The 22,690-nt window shown below is 30.5% G+C and overlaps 1 protein-coding gene across 3 annotated transcripts in view; it reads right to left on the reverse strand.

Annotated features, from left to right (window-relative positions):
* The window catches only part of LOC107455159 (uncharacterized), a 48,719-nt gene extending 29,042 nt beyond the window's left edge, over positions 1-19,677 (reverse strand). Inside the window, exons 1-2 of one of the 3 annotated variants that reach the window (XM_071186797.1) lie at positions 19,428-19,677; positions 2,234-2,295 (exon numbers count right to left, since the gene is read on the reverse strand). In XM_071186797.1, coding sequence (XP_071042898.1) covers positions 2,234-2,266 — 33 coding nt within the window. In that variant the 5' untranslated portion in view covers positions 2,267-2,295; positions 19,428-19,677. Of the gene's footprint in view, positions 1-2,233; positions 2,296-6,437; positions 6,702-19,427 lie in introns of those variants that run through there. The other 2 variants (XM_071186795.1, XM_016072629.4) reach the window with 2 other exon arrangements.
* Between the last annotated feature and the right edge of the window lie 3,013 nt (positions 19,678-22,690).

The following is a 22,690-nucleotide window of genomic DNA, read 5'->3' on the forward strand; positions in this document are numbered from 1 at the left end:
AAATTTTATTCATTGAAAAATGAGTCTCAGTCGTGCTGTTACGCTTTAAGATTTTATACTATAGCACATTTCTAATAGGTTTAACGAACTACATGTCATTTATTTGAATTCAAATTTATTTTAATGACTTAGTATTTACTAAAAAAGATGTAATTTTTTTTAAAAAAAAAGTTTTTATATGGATTTGAATGATTGTTTTGAATTCTTAGAATTTTGTGCATTTGCAATGTACCTAAGTTAGTAACGAGCGAAGCGAGCTTGGTTTGCGAGCGTTAGCGAGCAGGGGGCGCAGCCTACTAGTATTTTTAGATTATTGATTTATTTGGTAAGCAAAACAATTTAAGAATTAACTTTTAAAAATAAGATTTATAAGTTATAATAACATATTACTTTTAATATTTAATTTAATGTTAAATATAATTATAAGTTATAAATAAGTTGCCACCGCTAAAAGAGTTTTCTCTCAACGACCATACTAGTATGCACCTATAGATATCGAGCAATATTCAGAATAATTATTAGTATTTCAGTAAAAAATAAACAATCGTTGCATATAATGGAATATTATTTATGATGTTGTACTTTTGAATGTTGTTAAATATATATGCTGTTAACATAATTTTTTTAATATTCAGCGAAATTTCTTAAGGGAATGAATATACGGCTACTATTTTTTAACTTACAGTTAATTAATTTCTGTAGTGATTGGATAACGGTTTTCGTCAAAGCAAAGGCAGAATTTCATAATGAAATTAAAGTAAGTTAGTTAATCATCATTTATTAATGATTGATTCAAAATTTCTCAACCGTAAGATACAAAGTGGAAAGTTAATATTATGTTTTGAAACTACGTGAACTGTGTGATTAAACAGGTTTTATATAGGGATTCTTTTTCTTTTATTTTATAATCGTCGTTGAACAGCCAAGCCAATTTTTGAGTTTACGACTACTAATGCTCAACTCCGTATCCTTGTCATTTTGAACCCAATCCAGAAGACAAGGGAACTCCTGGATCAAGTTTTGGAAGAGATTTGCCTTCAGGAGGACTTTTATGATGGAACTAACCAGCATGAAGAGGAAAACATCGTTACAGGGAGAGGAAAATCACGAAAACCTCCCACGGCTAGCCTGGTGGCAAAGGGACTTGTAACACGTAATACCACTGAGGATATTTCACGTCAGCACCGTGCTCAGTGCGAACTGGTTGTGGAATTCGTATCGACCAGCCAATGGTGGGATTCAATTCCGGGTCACCTCATTGGGAGGCGCGTGCTCTATCCCCATAGCCACCACGGTTTATTATACATGGATTTTTATATTTTATTTTATAACCGTCGAAAGTAAATAATAAATTAGTCAGTTTTTTGTTTTATTTGTTATGAAATTATTAATTTATGAAACTATTTTTTGAAGTGTTAGGAAAATTGCGTAGATAAATACTAGTGATAAAGTACTCTACTCTACTCAGCGGCGCGACAGCCCTTGCGGGCCAAGACCTACTGCGCCCATCTCAGTTTTTTTGACCTTGGGCTCTGAGTTGCAGGAGCAGATGTTCCGGTCAGGTGGTCAGCCGAACGCGGAACCCCCAGTGTTTAGTTCCCAAGCGTGCTTGGTACTCATTTATCGACCCACTGAAGGGATGAAAGGTTGAGTCAGCCTTGCTCGGCCCGAGGATCGAACCAGGGACCTGTGGCACGATAGCGCGAAGTAAATATAAATTGTTAGTTGAGAAGACGCAAACATTGTTAAACAACAAAATTTTAAAAAACCTGAATAAATGAGCCTGTTTTTGTTTGTTTGTAAGGAAATTATTAATTTATGAAATTACTTTTTGAAGTGTAACGCAAAATATATCGATAAATAGTAGTGATAAGGTAAATTAATAACACATTAACAGAAAATTATGAATAAATTATTTGTTGACAAAACGGATTTAATTGCTTTGCTGTTATTCGTTTAGTTTAATTTAAGGAAACGTAAGACAGAATTGCATCAATAATATCCAGCAATAAATTAGCATAATAATAATAGTATTTACTGGAAAAACAAAAACATTTGAAACTGAAAATTTTATAAAAATTTAAAATTTCGAGGAATTGGTTTGTCTCATATTTTTGTTTTGTTCATTCACAGATTTATTATCTTCATTAAAAAATAAAATCTCACACGTTTTAATGATATTATAGTCTGTAATAATAATAATAATAATAATAAAGTGGAAGAGATAACTTACTTCGGATGAGAAACCTTCTTTTCCACAATCCATGAATTTTTCAAGCTGCGGTTTTGTCAAATCTAAAAAAAAAATAATTATCAATAGCATTAAGATTATACGTAATTCAAGTTTTGATAATATTCCAACGTATAAAAATATTGAGTCTATCATAAAATTCTGTCCATGCCCAATTTTGAAGCAATGGAAAACGCCTTTTAAGAGAGAGTCATTATTTTTAAAATAAGACAAAAATCTGATATTTGATGGTTGTATTTTTGGTTGGTTTTATATTTCCTGCTATTGAAATAGGTTATGAAAAATGAATATTGTGCAAGTTTGAGTTCCTAAAATTTTTTTCTCTCCCCTATTGAGAAGTTCAAAGTTCAAGGTCAATTCTTTAAAAATGAAATATAAATATGTTTTAAAGGATTCATCTAAAGAAAGCAACAGGACCCAAAAGTTTTGTCTTGTTATATTATGTTAACTCGGTGCTGGTCACCGGTGACCCCCATGTCCTTCAACGTGTTAAGACGGTCGGAATGAGGGAGAAAAAATCCCCAATCGTAACGCCAAGAATTTTAAATAAGCAGTGACTGAATTGTTTCTAACGACACTTAAGAACATGAGAAGTTGGTTGGCGATTTATTGAAAGATGAAATGCCCCAAAACAAAGCCAACCCCGCATTAATAATATTAAATTTTAAATAATTTGGCTACAGCTTAATCACTTAAGAAATCGTGGGAAATTAATATAACCCTGTAACTAATACATTTTTGAGGCTAGAGAAATAAAGTAGTTTAGCAAGGAAATAAATGCAAAGTTAAAGTTTTTAATACCAGCACAGATTATTCTTTGTCACTCAAAAATCAATCAAAAATAAGTCATTATAAAATCAAATCAGGTTATTTTTATTTTTTCAAGAAAGAAAAATCTTTAAGAATTAAAACTCTCAACTTTTTTGCTTGATCAGCTATTTTATTTACTTTAAAAAGGAAAAAGGATAATATCTTAATATATATTAGTTTTCAGTTCTCTGTTGCCGATCTATTACAAAAAATACTTTTATGACGGAAAGTTACTGCGTATTTATAATCAGACAGGTCTGAAAATTTCTAGTGTTAGCTACCACTTCAATTCTACAGTATACATTTTTTAAAATTTTAGATCAAAATACAGATATTTATTTCATTAACACTTTCATTGCAGCAAAAGCACGACTTTCTGTTACCTTCCACGCTAAAATTGAAACAAAAAGCAAATTTCTTTAAAGCTTGTTTATTTAACTTTAAAAAATAATAATCAATTGCAATCGATTGCAATTCTCACTTTTTGCTTGTATTAAAATAATAAAATGAAAGTAATAATCTATAACAAATGTTGGTAAATAAGTCGCTGGAAACGCTACTATAATATTGAAAATCGTTGTTCAGAGGACGAGTTATCTCGTCTCTAGAGCACAGCGAATATTCCTGGAAGACGAGTTAGATCGTCCTTCGCAATGAAAGCGTTAATACATATAAAGGTAATAAGACTTTGCCATGTTTCTACAAGATAAAATTCAAGAAAGAAATAATTTGAGTAACAAGGTTAAATCATTCTTGAAAAAAATCATGGAAACATTTTCAACCATAATCATGAAACTTAAAATTGGTATCTAGGTGCATTGAATAACTTATAAAATCATTTTTGAAAAAACTCATGGAAACATATTCAACCATAATCATGAAACTTAATATTGGTATCTAGGTGCATTGAATAACTTATAAAATATTAAATGAATAAGGTGTGAATAATTTATAAAATACTAAATGCAATAAAAAATTATGAAGATAGACTGTGCTAGTCATCTCTGCAAAATTTATTCTGTTTTCGTGGTTTTGACTTTGATTTAATGTTTTTTGCTTTCCGGGTACTCTTAACTGCTATTTTAAATTAATGTATTAACTAGATCATTTAAAATACACCCTGAAATATTTTTATGCAATAGCAAACAATCCTAAAATATTGTGGTTACTAAATATTAAGTTTATGAAGATTTTAAATTTCGGAGCGATATATTTTGATGTCCTATCGGAGTGGATAACGGGGTGCAAATGACTAACCTTTTGGACCCGAATTTGTTAATACAATTTTGCTGTAAGTTTGTTTGTTTGGCACAATGGTTCAAAGGGTGCTATACCAGAAGCGAAACCTTCCATGACGAATTCTGTTTTACACGCTTTGGCAATTTAAAATGAAGAAAAAAGTGAGTTCAGATAATTCAAAAGAAATCTATCAACCTTCAAATGCTGAGAACTTTTGTCAAAATTCAAACAAATTATGTTCGAGTAACTTAAGACTATGTAGATGGAAGACCTGAAAATTTAAATATTCAGTTAGTAGCCAGTAGCCGGTAGAGTCTAATAACTTAATAGCCACTTCTTTCTCAAACCTAATGAGTCGGAGACTGATATCGATAAGTTCGTTTGATTTGATATACACTTTTTGAAAATCTTTTTTTTTGCTTGGATTAAATTATTAAATTATATTTTTTTAAAAAAATTCATATTAGAAATACACCGCGGTTATAAAAAGTTAATTCAACAATGAAAATGATACAAATATGGGGCAAAATTTAGTTAAACATACTGACTGTAAAAAACCTTTTTTAAAAATATTTGGGAAGGCAAAATACATTTAAAGTATAGATTGCAACTTTCAAATGTGTGAATTGTTAAAGAATTCTCCTCCCATTTGAATCTTTCCACCACAAATTAATAGATTCGGAAGAATCAAAGTTTTCAACCGAGACAATGGACAGTTTAATGAAAATTCTGTTTTCCATCATTAAACGATTTAAAAAAAAAAAAACGATGAGAAAAAGTGATCGACTGCTGATTTATTTTAAGTCGCCACTTTATTCACCTGACTCGCCATGTGGCGAGTGTTTATTTCCAAGACTATGAAGAGGATACGTAATTTAATTTCTTAATTTTTGCATATTTTTGCGAGCCACTTTTTAGATTAAAAAATTACACCACAAATTTTTTTTATTTTCACAACATTGTGGCATTTTGTGCAATATTCTTAATTGGCAATGAAGAGGCTAGCTAAAGATGAACAAAACTTGACCCTATTATCTTGGATAATTGTTACAAACTGACAAGAGTTTTAAAAATAGCATATTATTCTTATTTTATATGATGACAGAGACTTCATAGAATAGTCTTAACTGTTTCCGGAGCATCGAATTTTGATCGAAAATTTTAATCAGGCCAGAACATTCTGAAGCGACATACTTTAGTTCTTTGTTTATTAAAGAATAGCGGTTGCTAAACGAATCATAGCAAGTAGTTTTACATTTATAGCGGCTTGTAACATTTGTTGAATTAGTATTGCCAGTCTGGCTAGAAAGCAACGGAAAGGGTTATAAGAAGTTGCAGCTTATTAGATTGTGATTAAATAAGCTACGGTTTATCAATAGCCTTAAACCATAAATGATACTATTGAGTTTCACAGAATGTAAATGATACTATGAAATGAGGCTTCGATTTACAGATTCACTCATAAAAACTATGTAAGTAAAGCCTGTTCATATGACTGAGACTGGATTCATTCCATTCTTGTTGTTTTTCGAAGGTATGTCGTCATAATGAAATAGTGCTTTTCAGCGATTAATAAGCTATTTTTTATAACTGTTGTGAATTTGCAATAGTTATTCATGACTGACTGTTTGGTTTAGTTTTGTTAATCTTAAGCCTATGCTAATTATGAAAATATAGCAAAATAGAAATGCGAAAGAAAGCCTGGTGTCCTGAGAATAGATGTGATCTAATATTTTGATTTTTTCCCTTCTTTTTGATATTCGAAAAAGCACTCCAACTCTTAAAAAGCACGTTCACAAAAAGCCTAAAAAATTCAGAATTATTAATTGATTTTAATGATTTTCATCTAGTAGAGAAAAATATCGCCAAATTGGCGGTTTTTAAAGAAGCTTAACTTAACTATTTCAGCTATTTGGCAGAATAATTCCTTGAATATATATATAGTTTAAAATTCTAGTTTTGCTACAACTCTAAGGCACTTAAACTGCGGTTATTTTTTATTTTTCTTGACGAAAGAGCATAAAAAACCACGCTTAATTTTCTTTTTAGATTAAATAAAAAAAATATTTATATCATAACAAAATCCTAGATCTACTTTCGAAAACAAAACACCTCATGAAGAGATCTGTCCACTTACCGCAAAACATGTTCATCTGAGCAGCGGCAAATGCAATGGCGGTAGTAACCACAATCAAAACTAATCTCCAATGTTCCATGGCAAAGTGCAATGAATTGCTGGCAAACAAGAAAAAAGAGAACGAGTGAGGAAGAAACTTTCTCAGATTCGAAGCTATGCCAAAGTAGGTTAACTCGGGTTAAATGGAACGTTTTGTCCCGCCTTACAATTTCGTCAAAATGACTTTCTCTCTTCTCAACAGGAAACAGATGAAAGTGAAGGTTAACCTATCTTTAGGTAAGGGGGAAAAATTAAAAAAACACGAAATGTTTGATCATGGATTTCAAAAGTATTTGCTTTTTGCCGTTGGCAATCACCGGCAATTGGATTTCTTTTGTATACTTTGTAATCGTTTGTTTTGGCGAAAATTTCAATTTAAATAGCACTTCAAAAGTGACATTGTTTCTCTGGAGATCAGTGGATATATTTGCTTGTCTTTAGTTCTTTAAAAGAAGTAAAAATCATGATTGGAATGCATGTTGACATAGCTGTCAACAGTTACGGATTGTCCGTAGTGTTTCATTTTTATATTTAAAGTGGAAATGAATCTTATAACTTTTTTTAATTTTCGGATTTATAAATTTAATTTAATATAATTTTTACTATAACTAAATACAAATAAATCAATATTACATATACAGAGCTATAATAAGAAAAGAGAAATCAAAAATATAAAAAGCTAGTTATAGGCATGAAAATGAACACATATATACATATGATTTTGCATTACATAAAACCGACTACAACAGAATTACAGCTTTCTATGCAGATGACACCGGAATCCTCATAAAATCCAGAAATCCAAACCTTGCCGTTGAAAAATTATAGGAGCAAATATATAAAATAGAAGTCTGGCGCATCAAGTGGAAAATAGCAGTTAATCACAAATTCTAATTGTACAAAATAGAAGATTTAAAATATTTCCTCAATGCCAATCAAAAATGCTTAATGATAAAATACCAATAGTTAAAAGCAAATTACCTTGGCCTAATCATAAACAGCAAACTTACATGGAATGATCACGTCAAAAGCATTATAGACAAAGCAAACACAGCAATAATAGTCATACAAACTCTAATTTACAATTAGAACATGTCTCTAAAATTAAAGAAATTACTCTATACAACAATGGTCCATCTAATACTTTCCTATGCCTCACCTGCCTGGTCAAAAATGCCACAGCATCTCATGAAAGAACTTAACCAATTTCAAAGCAAGATCATATAAGAAAAATCATCTGTGCCAGATGGTTCATCCGGAATACAAATATCCATAAAGATCTAAAAATCCTACCTCTATTGCATCACAAATATATACTTAATGCAGATTTTTTCGACAAAGCCACAAAATGCAGTACGGCTAATTTCAACGAAATATTCAACTCCTGAAACTTCAGTAAAGACAAGAAATATAGACCAATAACTACACATTTAACTTCCGACGCCTCATATCACAACTATCAAAACATACAACAGTTCCCAACTTCAAATCTAATCTGAAAAAGGAATATTCAAGGCGTTTCCTCATGCTGACACATTTTTTACCCACCTAACAACAACAACTAAAATTTTGAAGCAAACATAGCTTAGAGCAAGCTTCTTTTATTATTTTCCTATATCTTTAGTTACTTACGCAAAGTGCTTGAAGTGAATATAAAGGAATCCCACTCCCTTCTAACCACAAAGACTTAATTCAAACGTAACTCAAATTCATGATCAATGGGATAGGCTTAATCGCACTACTATTACCTGGACATGAAAATGCTTGTAAGCCATAGCAATAAGGTACTTGCAACACAAGAAGGGGACAATCATTGATACTTAGACACATAACCTATGACCTTAGCTCCAGCTGGTCGCTTATAAACAAGATGGCGAGTTAAAGTCGAGCTAAGTTTCTTCACATAATTGTTAATTAACGTGAAGTTAATTCAATACAAAGGCGCACATCTAATTTGTTAAAATATAATTCTTTCTTTTCTACTTCTTTTACTTAACTTAGATTTGCTATTTGCTTATGTATTTTTTTGTAACCGCTATTTATTTTTGTTTTGGGCACCAGGCAACTTCAATGCGTAATAAGTTTATTTATATTCTACATGGCTTCGTACCTATCTTTGTGATAAGTACAAATTTATAGTGAAAGAATATAAATCTTTGAGAAAGAATCTATAAAGAAAGAATATTTCTCTTTGCCTTTTGTTCCTTTTCCCGTTGACAATTTTTCACATTCCACCTCCACAAACTTTACATAGAGTTTCATGCCGCGTCCATTTACGTATACTCGATAGCGACGTATACTCGATAGGGTTAGGTATACTCGATAGTACCTCTTATTCCTGTAAAAAACGAAACGGCATCTTTCTCACTCCTCGGTAAATTAAAAATCCTGCAAATTTTTCCCCCAATGCTTAAATTGGAAGAAAATAAATTTACTCTATCATGAGGTTTGAATGCAAAGTCTAAATGGAACAGAAAGTGAAAGTGTGTATTGTTACTGTTTTACTGTTAATTTGGCTAGTTTAAATGAATGGCGGTTTATCACTGTCGCCATGAAAATCAAGTAGTACCATTAAACTAAACTAAACTCAGTGGCGCGGCAGCCCATAGAGGGCCAAGGCCTACTGTGCCCATCTCAGTTTTCTTCACCTTGGGCTCTGGGGTGCAGGAACAAATGTTCCGGTCAGGTGGTCAGCCGAACGCGGAACTCCCAGTGTTTAGTTCCCAAGCATGCTTCGACCCACTGAAGGGATGAAAGGCTGAGTCAACCTTGCCCGGATCCAGGATCGAACCCAGGACCTGTGGCATTGGAGCGCTACCACTGAGCCACCGGGCAAGTAGTACCATTACCCTTATTATATTTTCCGTTATTTTTAAAATTTTTAAGACCATCCCTATTAAAATTTGATTTTGAAGGGCCCATTTTAATTCGGATGATTGAATAACAAGCATTTTTATACAATTATTGGTAAAACAACGGAATAAGCTAAACAATTTTAATTTCTGTTCTTTTTTAGCATATTTGATAAAGTTTTAAGCTTATCTGATAAACCGACCCCACCTCATGGGAGTCTAAAGCAAGGGAAAATTTTTGATAAAATGTAAAATTCAAATTTTTGCTTTTTTGATCTGATAAATAGTTCTCAAGTATTTTCCTTCAGGATTAAGGCGTCATCTGTGAAGTAAATGCAAAGCCCCCATTTCATAAATAATCATTCTATTCATCAGTAATTTTCAAAACACGCCCGTTAATTAATCACAATTAGAAATGTAAGATTAAATTATTCAATTGTGCAATCAACTTGTTTCAAAGTTTAGTTTAGTATTATACCTTTTCTTGTTATTAGATTTTTGATAAATGTCTGTTTTGTTATTTTAAATAAGTTGAAATTTTTGGCCCAATCCAAAACTTTTTCTTATTTTTATTCATATCGCATAATTTTGTTACTTCAAATTTTTGGATAAATGAATAAATAAATAGATAGAATAAAATAAAGAAGTTCTAATAATCATCAAACTCGAGAGAGAGACAGAGAGGGAGAGGGAGAGAAAGGACGGGGAGAGAGAGAAGGAGATTTCCCAGTGGAAAAGAAAAAAATTATTAAAAAACGTTTATTTTTTTTAAAAATTCACAAATTTTAAAAAATTTGAAAATTAGAAAAAAATTGGAAATTAAAAATTAGAAAAAGATATAATCTCATCATTATTTCACTCGATTATGTCCAAAAAAATAAAATAAAAAATAGTGTTTCCGATATAAATCACGCGAGCTGATAACGAGATGCAGACGACAGGGTGCTTAGCATAAAGGTCAACCACACTCTTCTATACAACTGTTATCCGTAAAATCAAGGATGCCTCAAACGACTTTAAAAATTTAAAAAGTAGTAGAAACTCAATTCATATTTAATTATTTATTTTTTCTTTAATTTAACTACAATCGTAACTACCAATGATTTACGTTTCAAATTATTCCTAAAGAAAGCAAAAAACTATCTTTATATCGTCTTTCAATGGCAAATTTTAAAAAATAAGCTAGAAAAAGTAGCTAAAAGTAATCTCATTTAACACAATTTTGGATTTTATGAGACACCACTTTTTACAATTTTTAGTCTCCAGTGGCAACCCTGATAAAATGAAGGTTTCTGTTGCATTATTCAGGTTGCGAGACAGTGTAACTAGAAAAGCTAGAGCAGGGGTCCCCAACCCTATGCCCGCGGGCACCATGGCGCTTGTCGATCGATCTAGGTGCGCCCGCTGCTTGTGCCCAACGATAAAATATTTCAGTTTTCCATTTTCCCAATAAATGCTATGCAAATTTTATGCTATGCAAATACATATTGAGATACTCTGGTTCAGTAATGGCAAAGTACTTGATAGATTTCTACATCTAATTGGAGAAATAAAAAATAATCTTGCAGCCAAAAATCAAACATTTTTGGAACTGAGAGATCCTCTTTGGCTAGCAGATTTGTCTTTCATAATGGACATAATGGAAAAAACTAAATAATTTAAACTTGGCGCAGCAGGAAAAAGACAAACATAAAGCAAAAATGATAAAGGCTATAAACTCGTTCAGAGCTAAGCTAGTTTTGTGGATATCACATTTGAAAATGAAGTCTCTTGTGCATTTTCCAAACATGAAAAAAATGTTAGGTGACGGTGAAATTGACTTATTAACATTTGTCATCAACCTCCAATTGTTTAAAGATCAATTTAAAAAGCTCTTTCAACAATTTAATATCATCGAGCCTTTGATAACTTTTTTGTTAATCCTTTTACCGACCAAATAAACGTTACCGTAATAGCAACATACGTTTCAGAATTCCTTCGAGAAAAGCGAGAAGAATCGAAGATAGAAATTCTGGAATATGATTGAAGGAATAAATTCCATTCTTAAAAATAGCATTATATTCTCCCAATTATCTAGCGGTGGCCAGCGAAATGCCATGCCTAACACCACATTGACTGTATTTTATAAATAATTTTTATATTTCATATGTTTTGAAAGCAATTAAGTAATTATTTATTTTACACAAGAAAATTAATAATAATTATATTGATATGTTAAATTAATTTTTAAAATTAAATTTTTTTGTGCACTATATGTAGTGTGTAATATTACCTATGTCTACCAACTATAAATTTATCTTGAAAAAATAAATGGTGCCCTCCATTCGACCAATATTCTGGTATTTGCTCTTAGGTACAAAAAGGTTGGGGACTATTGAGCTAGAGAATAACTATCCACAATCCAGGACAAGTGGGCAACTTTGTTTTTTTTTTCTTTCTATTTTCCGGTACATAAAAAACTCTGCTATTATAAATTGCTACAATAAATCTGCCATATAAAAATATTAATAAATTAGAGTAGGCGACAATCCTGTTTAAGTTGAAGCTGCCAACCTTAAAGACCTTTATTGTTTAAAAATGATAGTTATTAACAGTCAATGACACTTTTTTTAAACTTTACTAGCACTTACTTCATGAATTATTTAAATATTTAAGAAGTTCAAGTCAAATTCATGATATTCTTAGCCAACAGCTTTTACTTTTTTCAGAAAGGTGTTTAATTAGTGATAAGGTAAAGTCAATTAAAATGAGATTTATGTTGGTGTTTTGTAAACATTTCACCACCAGTAAAAAACACTGTTAGAGAGATAACAAGCCTATCATATATATGTTAAAATTATTTAAATGTAATAGTTGTCAAAATCATTTTAAACCGTATTTAAAAATCTAATGATGGTGTCGCAGTTTTCCATTGTTGTCCGTGCATTTTTATTGCCTGAAAAATCACGTGGTAGGATCCAGTTTTTCCTCATTCATTTTCACATTGTTTTGGCTGCATTCAGCATGAAATTAATAAAAATCATAAAGGCATTCTTTTTCTATAAATATTTTTGTATCCCAAATTTAAATATGTTGTTTTCCTGTACTGCTATCATTACTCTTTTATTTCAACAGTTTAAAACTAAGAGAATTATTGTTTATATATTATTATTATGTAATTCTGCTTCACATTTTAAGATAAGTTATTTAGAAAGGTGGTGTAACCGCCTTACAATTATTATTTTTATGCAAATAGCATTATACTGTTATAAATTACATTTAAAAAGATCTGTTAAATGATTTAGAACTTAACGATCAGCTTCACGCACAATGAGATGCTAGCAAAACTATTATTTCATATATCCGCCCATTTGGTAAGCGAAAACATTAAATTACTGTTATGAACTCGTAAAATTTGTTTGAGCAGGTAGACTATACATATTTGAGGGTGCCCCTTGATTCTCGCCAAGTAGTGATCGCGGTTAATCGCCAAGCTGGGCGATGTAGAAACCGCATCGTGATTCTGATTGGTTTAGATTTTAGCGTCATTTTTAAATGTTCAACGGTATATGTAATTTCAGAGGTCCGTTAGTTCTACGTTGGATACCGGCTGGTAAGGTTACTTTTGCTTCTGGTCCTAAAAATGAATACAGTAAATAAGATAAATCTTAAGTTTCTGCGCGATTTGAATAACAATGGAAAAAAAAGCAGGGATTGACTGGTGTATGAATGAAGGTTTAATTAGTAATAGATATAAATGTCCTGTTTGAGGGAGTTGTTTTTTTCCTTTTCTTTATGTGCTTACTCCATTAATTTTTGTTTCGATTCAAAATGCATTTTATTCGGTTTATTAATTTTTTTTTATATTGGGTTCATTGTAATTTTATAAAGTTTTGGCCAATGTTTTGTTGAAATTTTCAATATTTTATTGAAACATCATTATGTTTTGGCCGTCATTCCTGTTACCGCAGTGTTCCAAGCAAACAGAAATGGCGCCAAACATAAGTCACCAATTTCACCAAGGGGCACCCTCAAGTATATTTTTACCAAATTACTTCTGTTCACCAATAGATCTAAATATTTATAATACAAATGGATTATTATATTTGGACCTGGAAAGTGGAAGCACAAGCGTAAGCAAACAGATTTACTTTTAGTACATGTATGTTAAGTGAATAATTTTAACTTTATTTTATTTTACAACCATCGTTGAACAGTCGACCCAATTTTTGGGTTTACGACTACTAATGTTCAACTACGTAGCCTTGTAATTTAAAACCCAATACAGAAGACAAGGGAACTCCAGGATCAAGTATTGGGAGAAATTTGGAGGACTTTTTGAATGAACTTAGAGGAGATGCAATTGTTCTTGTTTTCCAGTGGCACCATCTACATCCCAGAATTTGACTCCTGCCACACCCATACGTCACACCCGTTTATAAGGTGGATGCATTCATTTATTCATACACAGATCGTAATTTTGACCTAAACCAGAGAACGATCAATCTCCAGAACCCCCAGACGTATTGATTTGTTATGGGAAAATGGAGGACTTTGTGACCCGACAAATGTGACGTGCAACAGTCACCATTTACTGCACGGGGATTCTTCGGCTGGCTGGAATCGAACTCCCGTTCTCACAAACGTGAGTCTAGCTCCCTGCCAACCAGGCTATCCCGGCTCGGTATTAAAGTTAAAAAGTAGTTATTATTTCCAACGCTCTTTTTGGACAATCCACACCTTGCATGGTTAAAAATGACATAATTTCTAAAAGCTTCAAGCATGATTTCACAAATTGTGTCAATAGTTAGGCAGTGTAAAATCCTCCAAAATACACTCTATAACAAAAAAATCGACGTACCAAGAAGGAGTTACCCGATTGAAACGAAAATTGGTGGNAGAGTTTGACAAGCTTGCAGACAGTTCATAGCAACACGTGCCGTATGTGGTCTGGCATTGTCCTGCTGAAAAACCAGCCCAAGGCGCTGCAAAAGGAACGGTAGCAAAACAGGTCTTAGGATGTCGTTGACGTACCGCTGTGCAGTAAGTGTACCTCTAATGACGACCAAAGGAGTCCGGCTGTCAAAGGAAATGGCACCCCAGACCATAATGCCTTGTCGAGGGCCGGTGTGGCGTGCAATAGTGAAGGCAGGATCCCCCCTCTGCCCTGTGCGTCTCCAAACACTAATGCTATGAATATGAATACTATGAATGATACTATGATACTATGAATACATACCTCTATACTATGATACTATGAATACAATGCTATGATATACGATATAATACTATATAATACTATGAATATTTGCACTATAATTGTTGACATATTAAAATTTCTTAAACATTCTTAAAGGAATCTCGTAAGGACTACACATGCAAGTTTAAAGCTTTTTACAATAGAATTAAGTTTTAGGTGAAAAAAAATTTAAAAAAACCAAATCCAATGTTATTTTATATAAGGGGTCGGTCATCGCCATCTTTTCATATCAATCACCAACTCAGAAGATTGATTTGCAATTATTTTATTGGACAATAAAACAGAATGTAACGTCAATTTTTTTGTTGAAACAATAACCAATTAAAAATACTGAACAATTTTTATTGTTTCAATTCAGATTTGGTTTCCTATTTTAGTTTGTGATTCCATTCGGATAAAATTTAAACCTAATCGGTTTGCTCGATTTTCTTGGAAAACTTCATCCACAAACTTGTTTTTGAAATACTTATTTATTTTTGGTTACTGTATAAGATCTTTTAATATTTTTTGTCTAAAGAAACTATTTAAGTAAGAAGCAAAAACTTAATTCATAACAAGTGTTTTAAAATTTTAAATAATTATTTTGCACTCATTGATTTGATTGAATATGTTGAGAGGAAGACAGTTTTATACAAAAATAGAAGAAACATTTTTATTTATTTTTGTATTATAAAAATAAATAAAACATTTTAAAGAGCTAATATAACTTATTTACCGCTTAATAATTGTAAAACAGTAAATAAGTAAAATATTGTAAAATGAGAAAATTTATTTACGCCTACTTTTCCGGAAGATTTTATTTTTTTAATTTATTGTGGTAGAAAAATTTATGTAACCGCATTTTATTTTTATTTGAATAAATACGATTAAAAATGACTTTGGCAACCATTTTACACTTAAATAAATTAAAGGGTACTGATGCCACTCTAAGAATGTTTGTAGCTGTTGAATTAATTTCAACGAATCGGATTGATATTTCCTCACCACAAGGAAATGTTCTTTTTTTTTTTTTTTTTTTTTTTTTTTTTTTTTTTTTTTTTTTNTTTTTTTTTTTTTGAAGCGAGCAAAAGTTGGCAGGTATGGGTAATGTCGGGCATAATAAAAAGAAGCAGAAACATTTTTAGTTTTTATCCTTTAATTTTGAACAATAATCTAAACACAAATACTATAATAATAGTAGGAATCTCAAGAATAATCGTATATACCATATAAACCATTATCATTAATCTCCAGAACTATCGTACTTTCTCGTGTGCGTTTTTCCTTCAACTAGGTGGCGCATCCTCAGCTCGCACTGCTCACTAACCTCTCTCTACATTGTTTATTTCTGCTTAAATGTCAATATTTTCCACAAGGCCGGGATAACCTGGTTGGTAGGTCACTAGATCCATGTCCAAGAGTTCGTGGGTTCGATCTCCGCCAGCCGAAGACTCCTCGTGTAGTAAATGGTGACTGATGCACGTTAAATCTGTCGAGTCGCAAAGTCCTCCATGTTCCCATAACAAATCAATACCTCTGGGGGTACTGATCCAGGAGTTTCCTTGTCTTCTGGATTGGTTCAAAATTACAAGGCTACGGAGTTGCACATTAGTAGTCGTAAACCCAAAAGTTGGGTCGGCTGTTCAACGACGGATATAAAATAAAATATTTTCCACAGATACCCCGAATATTTTGGTTTTAAAATATACAATTAGATTAACTTTATGCAAGATATTTTGTTTATATGTTAGTCATAAAGAAATAGACAATTATCTGGATTTGAAAAATAATCATCTGAATTTGAAAAAAAAAGCTTAATTAAAAGAAAATAGAATGTGTGACTCAATACGAAGAAATAACCGAGAAGTAATTTTACTCGCTGACGAAACTTACAACAATTCAAAAAGAGACAGGTTCATGTTTTCCCTTTTCAATTTTAAAAGTTTCACTATGAATGTTAAGATTTATAAGTGGCAACACGTTCTTTCTTTTTTTTTTGTTGCTACTTTTCATTAATATCCAAAACGCAGAGCTATAAGCGATAAGCAGAGAGCTCGCTGCACTTAACTATACTCAATACTTAATATCTATTCGAGCGTGAGTTTATAAAATAGCAAAATAAAGATCTTGCGAGAGAAAAATAATATTTTCTGTAACAATGGATCAACCGTCAATATTTAAAGCGAAAAAGCTGGAAAGAAATAAAAAAAAATCATTTACATTTCCGATAATTTTTGAACAAAAGGGAATTTCTAAAAAGCTTTGGAATTTAATAAGCTTTCGTTAAAATTATAATACAAAATGGTCTTAACAAAACATTAAATTTCAATCCTGTAGTTGTAATTCAAGGAGCAGCAGATCGACGAACTTGTTCTTTTTTTTTTACTAAAAGTATAACAGTTAATAATTCAAAACGTAACAATCAGAACGTAATTTTTCTTTATTCTATCCAATTCCTTGTACACTTTTCTTCTTAATTTCAAGTTTCTAAGTCTTATAGAGTTTGAGCAGCAAAGCAAAATGCAACGTAAAGCAAAAAAAAATAAATAAATAAATAAATAAAAATTTTAAAAAAATGTGTTAAATAAATAAATAAAAAAGTTAGAAAAAATTTGTAGAAAAAGGCACTTTAAATTTCAATAAATTTCGAACAAATTCGAATTTCAAAAAAATAACTAGAAACTCAAAAGAGACAGAGAAACTAGAAATTCAATTATTTCACTTTTTTTAAAAATACATTTTGGTAAAACAAAAGCGTTCGTTTACCCAAAAATATGTATCAAGTTGATTTGTCTAGATCTGAAATTATGCTTTGTAATGTACTACTTTTTTTAAAAAAATTAAAAATTAATTTAAAATTAATTTAAAATTAACAGATTAGCTTAAAGGCTTATTCTCTATCATTTTTAAAAAAAAGTATACTTTCTACTTTGGAGTACTTTATTCCAAAAATTATTGCGCAAAAGTAATATAAACTGTTAATTAATTTATAATGAATAAATGAATTATTTTCATTACCATGTATTTTTATACTGATAAGATATTTGGATATTTGTTATTAATTATTGTCCAACGAGAACGACAGTTATCTTTTCAAGTTCTGTAAAGATATGGATATTTATAATTAGAAATATTAATTATCTTTCTGAAATTTCCTAAGTTAGAAATTGCCTTCTAATTTACANAGAAAGATTCAATGTTCTACTAGATGTTTTCCACAAACTATATATTCCGAAAAGAAGCTTAAAAATACTGAAATCCATAGAAAGAGTATTGCAGTTTTCTCCAAGATTTCGTCAAATAGAACATTTTTTTTCGAACTTCATTCCTTGAAAATGGTAATTTCGTTCCGCAAAAGTGGTGACATAATGCCTTTCATTTACTGGGGAGAGAACCAGAAAGAAAAATTTAGGATTTTTTTATGTTTTTTTATTTTAATATTTGCTTTTTTTATTTATTATTTTTTTTACTAAAGGTAAAACAAATTCAAAACCGTAACAGTCAGAACGCAATTTTTTTTATTCCATTGAAATCCTCGTACACTTTTCTGCGCACTTTATTAATTTTAAGTTTCTAAGTCTTATGGATTTTGAGCAGCAAAGCAAAATACAACGTAAAGCAAAATAAATAAATAAATAAATAATAATAATTAAAAAAAATGATTAAATAAACAAATAATAATAATTAAAAAAATGACTAAATAAATAAATAAGTAAATAATAATAATTAAAAAAATCATTAAATAAATAAATAAAAAGAAAGTATGAAAAAAATTCGCAAAAAAAGATTAAATTTCGAACAAATTCGAATTTCAAAAAAATAACTAGAAACTCAAACTAGACAGAGAAACTAGAAATTCAATTATTTCACTTTTTTTAAAAATACATTTTGTTAAAACAAAAGCGTTCGTTTACCCAAAAATATGTATCAAGTTGATTTGTCTTGAACTGAAATTATGCTTTGTAATGTACTTCTTTTTTAAAAAAAATTAAAAATTAATTTGAAATTAACAGATTAGCTTAAAGGCTTATTCTCTATCATTTTTTAAAAAAAGTATACTTTCTACTTTAGAGTACTTTATTCCAAAAATTATTGTGCAAAAGTAATATTAACTGTTAATTAATTTATGATGAATAAATAAATTATTTTCATTACCATGTATTTTTATACTGATAAGATATTTGGATATTTGTTATTAATTATTGTCCAACGAGAACGACAGTTATCTTTTCAAGTTCTGTAAAGATATGGATATTTATAATTAGAAATATTAATTATCTTTCTGAAATTTCCTAAGTTAGAAATTGCCGTCTAATTTACATCAGCAAAGCAAAATTGCATCTAAAATTACATCAATGACGACAAAAATAGAAAATGTAATGAACCATAGTAAAATAATTGTTAATAATATTGATAGTCAAAATAAAATAATATAATTTTAAACGTACAGTAACATATTGAAATTACGACATTATTCTTCGATTAAACTTGGAAGAAAATAATTTGAAAAAAAAAAGTTTCGTGTAACATATAAAATCAATCAGCAAGCTCATATATATAAAGTAGAAAGTACATGTCTGAAAGTTATAAACGTGAAATTTTTGATACATTAAAAATAGCATTAAAATTTAAAATACATAACATTTAATGGAAACTTGTTTTGCCAATTAGTGTTGAAATTGTTTTTATTGAATTCATTAATTATAGTTAGCAAAATTTCGCAATGAATACAATATAATTTAAAAGTATTTAAACATAAAAATATGAAACACAAAAATTTATTTTAAAATTAAATTACATATCATTCAACAATGAATTTCATACATACTTATAATTTAAAAAAAAAATAAAAATAAATATTTCAGAAATTTCTAAACTTACAGGCAACTTTCTAATAACAGTCCACTTAAAGCATTTGCACATTTGTATCGTAATTTACACTATTAATCGAAATAAAATAAACAGCAATTAACAGTAATAACAAGTACTTAGTCGTGATAATAATGCATATATTATTAATTATGTTCAAAGAAATATTGCATTAATATGGTAACCACTGAGAGCCTTATCAAAATTCGCAGATTTGAGCTAATAAAAAATTCCTCCGCGTAATATATATATTTAAATGCGCACAAGACATGACCTTTAGCCAAAAGGCACTTATTTTTTGTTTGATTAGAAACTATTGAATGTGACATTGACACTTTAGAATGTAGTTTAGTGGTGTCAAGGTTATGATAATAATGTGTCACTTTTTGTGTAATCAGGTGTTTAACGTTCAAGAAATAACTAAACGAATATTTATGTAACTCAAAAAATTATTATTCAGTATCATGATCGTGAAGAAACTTAAACAGATAAAATTAATAATTAGTTAATTAAGCTGTGAAAACTGACCCTGACATACACGCAATTTCTGCGAGAAGTAAGATTTTATCAGATATAAGATAGCCTTGTTCAGAATATGAATAATGGGGAATTTTTAATTTAAAAAAAAAATCTTGCGACAATGTAAAAAAAAATTTTGACCTAATGATCGGAATTTTTATTCTATATTAAAGAAAGTTACTGCCACCGCTACCATGATTGTGTGTTTTTGAATGATCCATAACATGAATGATCGGAATTTTCTTTCTACATTAAAAAAGGTTACTGCCACCGTTGCCATGAATGTTTGTTTTTGACCTATTGATCGGAATTTTCTTTCTATATTAGAAAAAGTTACTTCCACCATTGCCCTGAATGTGTGTTTTGGAATGATCCATACCATAAATGATCGAAATTTTCTTTCTACATTGAAAAAAGTTACTGCCACCTTTGCCATGAATGTTTATTTTTGATCTAATGATCGGAATTTTCTTTCTATATTAGAAAAAGTTACTGCCACCGTTGCCATGAATGTTTGTTTTGGAATGATCCATATCATGAATGATCGGAATTTTTTTTCTACATTAAAAAAAGTTACTGCCATCTTTGCCATGAATGTTTTTTTTTGACCTAATGATCAGAATTTTCTTTCTATATTAAAAAAAGTTACTGCCACCGTTGCCATGAATGTTTATTTTTGACCTATTGATCGGAATTTTCCTTCCATATTACAAAGTTACTGCCACCGTTGCCATGAATGCGTGTTTTGGAATGATCCATATCATGAATGATCGGAATTTTCTTTCTACATTAAAAAAAAGTTGCTGCCGTCGATGCCATGAATGTTTGTTTTTGATCCAATGATCGGAATTTTTTCTCTATATTTGAAAGAAGTTACTCCCGCAGTTACCGTTGTTTCAGAAAATTTAAATCGAACGTGATGTTTACTGACATAGCTCAACTATTAAACAAAACAATATCGGATTTTGCGAATTACCAGAAAAATGCTTTAAGAATATTATGGCGCCATGGGGGAAATTTTTTTTCTCGTTTTCTATTCCATGAGACTTATTTAACAGATCTTAGATACTTTCGTACCAATGATATGAAATCCGCAATCTTTCTCCAAGCTACACATTTTTTTTAAGAAAAGACATAAAACCAGTGGGTTGCGTAAATGAAATACCAAACTTCTAGGGGAGTTCTAGACTTCTAGGGGGAACATCATCAGGATTAAAATTGAATAGGAACTCATGCCCGGAAATATCATCTTAGTATAGGAAATCGGAATCTAAATATCGGAATTGTTTCAAGATGTGCTTTTGAACAGGTCATAACAGAGAAGTTTCCCTTGCTGAATATGGCGATATTTCCGGGCGTGATTTCTAAGCAGTTTAAATCCTGATGCCCTAGAAGTTTGATCCTCTAACTCCCCTGGAAGTTTGTCGCAACATTTACTCGGCCTCCTGTTATATATAACATTTTTGAACTCGTAAGTACATTTCGATAAAAAATTTCATTTAAAAAATTATCTGTAGCTTCAGGAGCGAAACGAATTTCAGATTCCAAATCCCTACAAGCGAATTAGACAAGATAACACGCATTTTGAGTAATATCTAAAATAAACTGTTCACTTTAATTATTAACAGGCCTAAACTTTCAACTGATCTTCTGACTAAGTATAGGCCATACCTTCCAATTTCAAAGGATTCCTTTATTTTCAAGATTAAGAATCTAATTTCGATGCTGCGCTGACTCAGGAAATAGAGCTTTCGCCTCCCAATGACCAAGTTCAAATCCGAGCGATGTCTGACTGATTCGAATTTCGCTCCTGGCTGGCAGCGACCACAATGCTGACCTAAAATATTCTCAGTAAAAGGAGGATCATTTATAGGTTAGAATTCCTTTTCCGTCGGACTAAACATGGCAGGATTTCGTGGTTTTCCGCTTCTATGAAGCGCAAATGCTGATTTGTTCCATCAAAAAGTCCTCAAAAAGCGCAAATGCTTGATCATGGAGTTCTCCTGTCTTTTGGGTTCAAATTTACAAGACTACGGAGTTAAAAATTGATAGTCGTAAACTCAGAATTGGGTCGGCTATTCAACGCCGATTGTAAAAAAATTTACGTTGAGAGAGAACGTTTTTATGCCAATATTATTAATTGAGATATTGTTCGTACTTAATTAGTACACTTTAGAGAGAAGGCTCTTAAACAGTGTAAAGAATTTGGTAAGTAAAAATCCTGTCTTTTGAATTATTACTCTTTTAAGAGATTTGCGTGTTTACTAATATCTTAAAATAATGATAATACTAATTTTCATTGAGTTTCTTTGGTGAAATGTCCATTGTAAGTAGTTGGGCCCCAGAAGTTTATTTTTAACTTCAAAATTACAATACGGCTAGCTATTATAAATACATTATAATTTATTTCATTTTAACTTTCGTTCCCATCTAGTATTTCATTCTCCCTATTTTATTTTTACTCATTGTATGAACATTTCCTAAAATTTCACAAACGATAATTTTAAATTTAAGTGAGATAATTTATCATTTTAAATTATTAAACATTTCTAACATTATTAGCTCAACATGCTCGAATTTAAAGATAAATTTCTCTTAGGCAATCGATATTATTTATTAGTTCCATTTGAAAAGATTTCCATGAACTTCGCTAACGAGGATATAGAGTAAGAAATAATTTATCATTTTAAATTCTCAATCATTATTAAGATTATGTCCAAAAGTTTGGTTTTAAAAGGAAATATCTTATAAGTGTT

The sequence above is a fragment of the Parasteatoda tepidariorum genome, chromosome 10, assembly GCF_043381705.1.
Source record: "Parasteatoda tepidariorum isolate YZ-2023 chromosome 10, CAS_Ptep_4.0, whole genome shotgun sequence".
In the NCBI taxonomy this organism is placed as follows: Eukaryota; Metazoa; Arthropoda; class Arachnida; order Araneae; family Theridiidae; genus Parasteatoda; species Parasteatoda tepidariorum.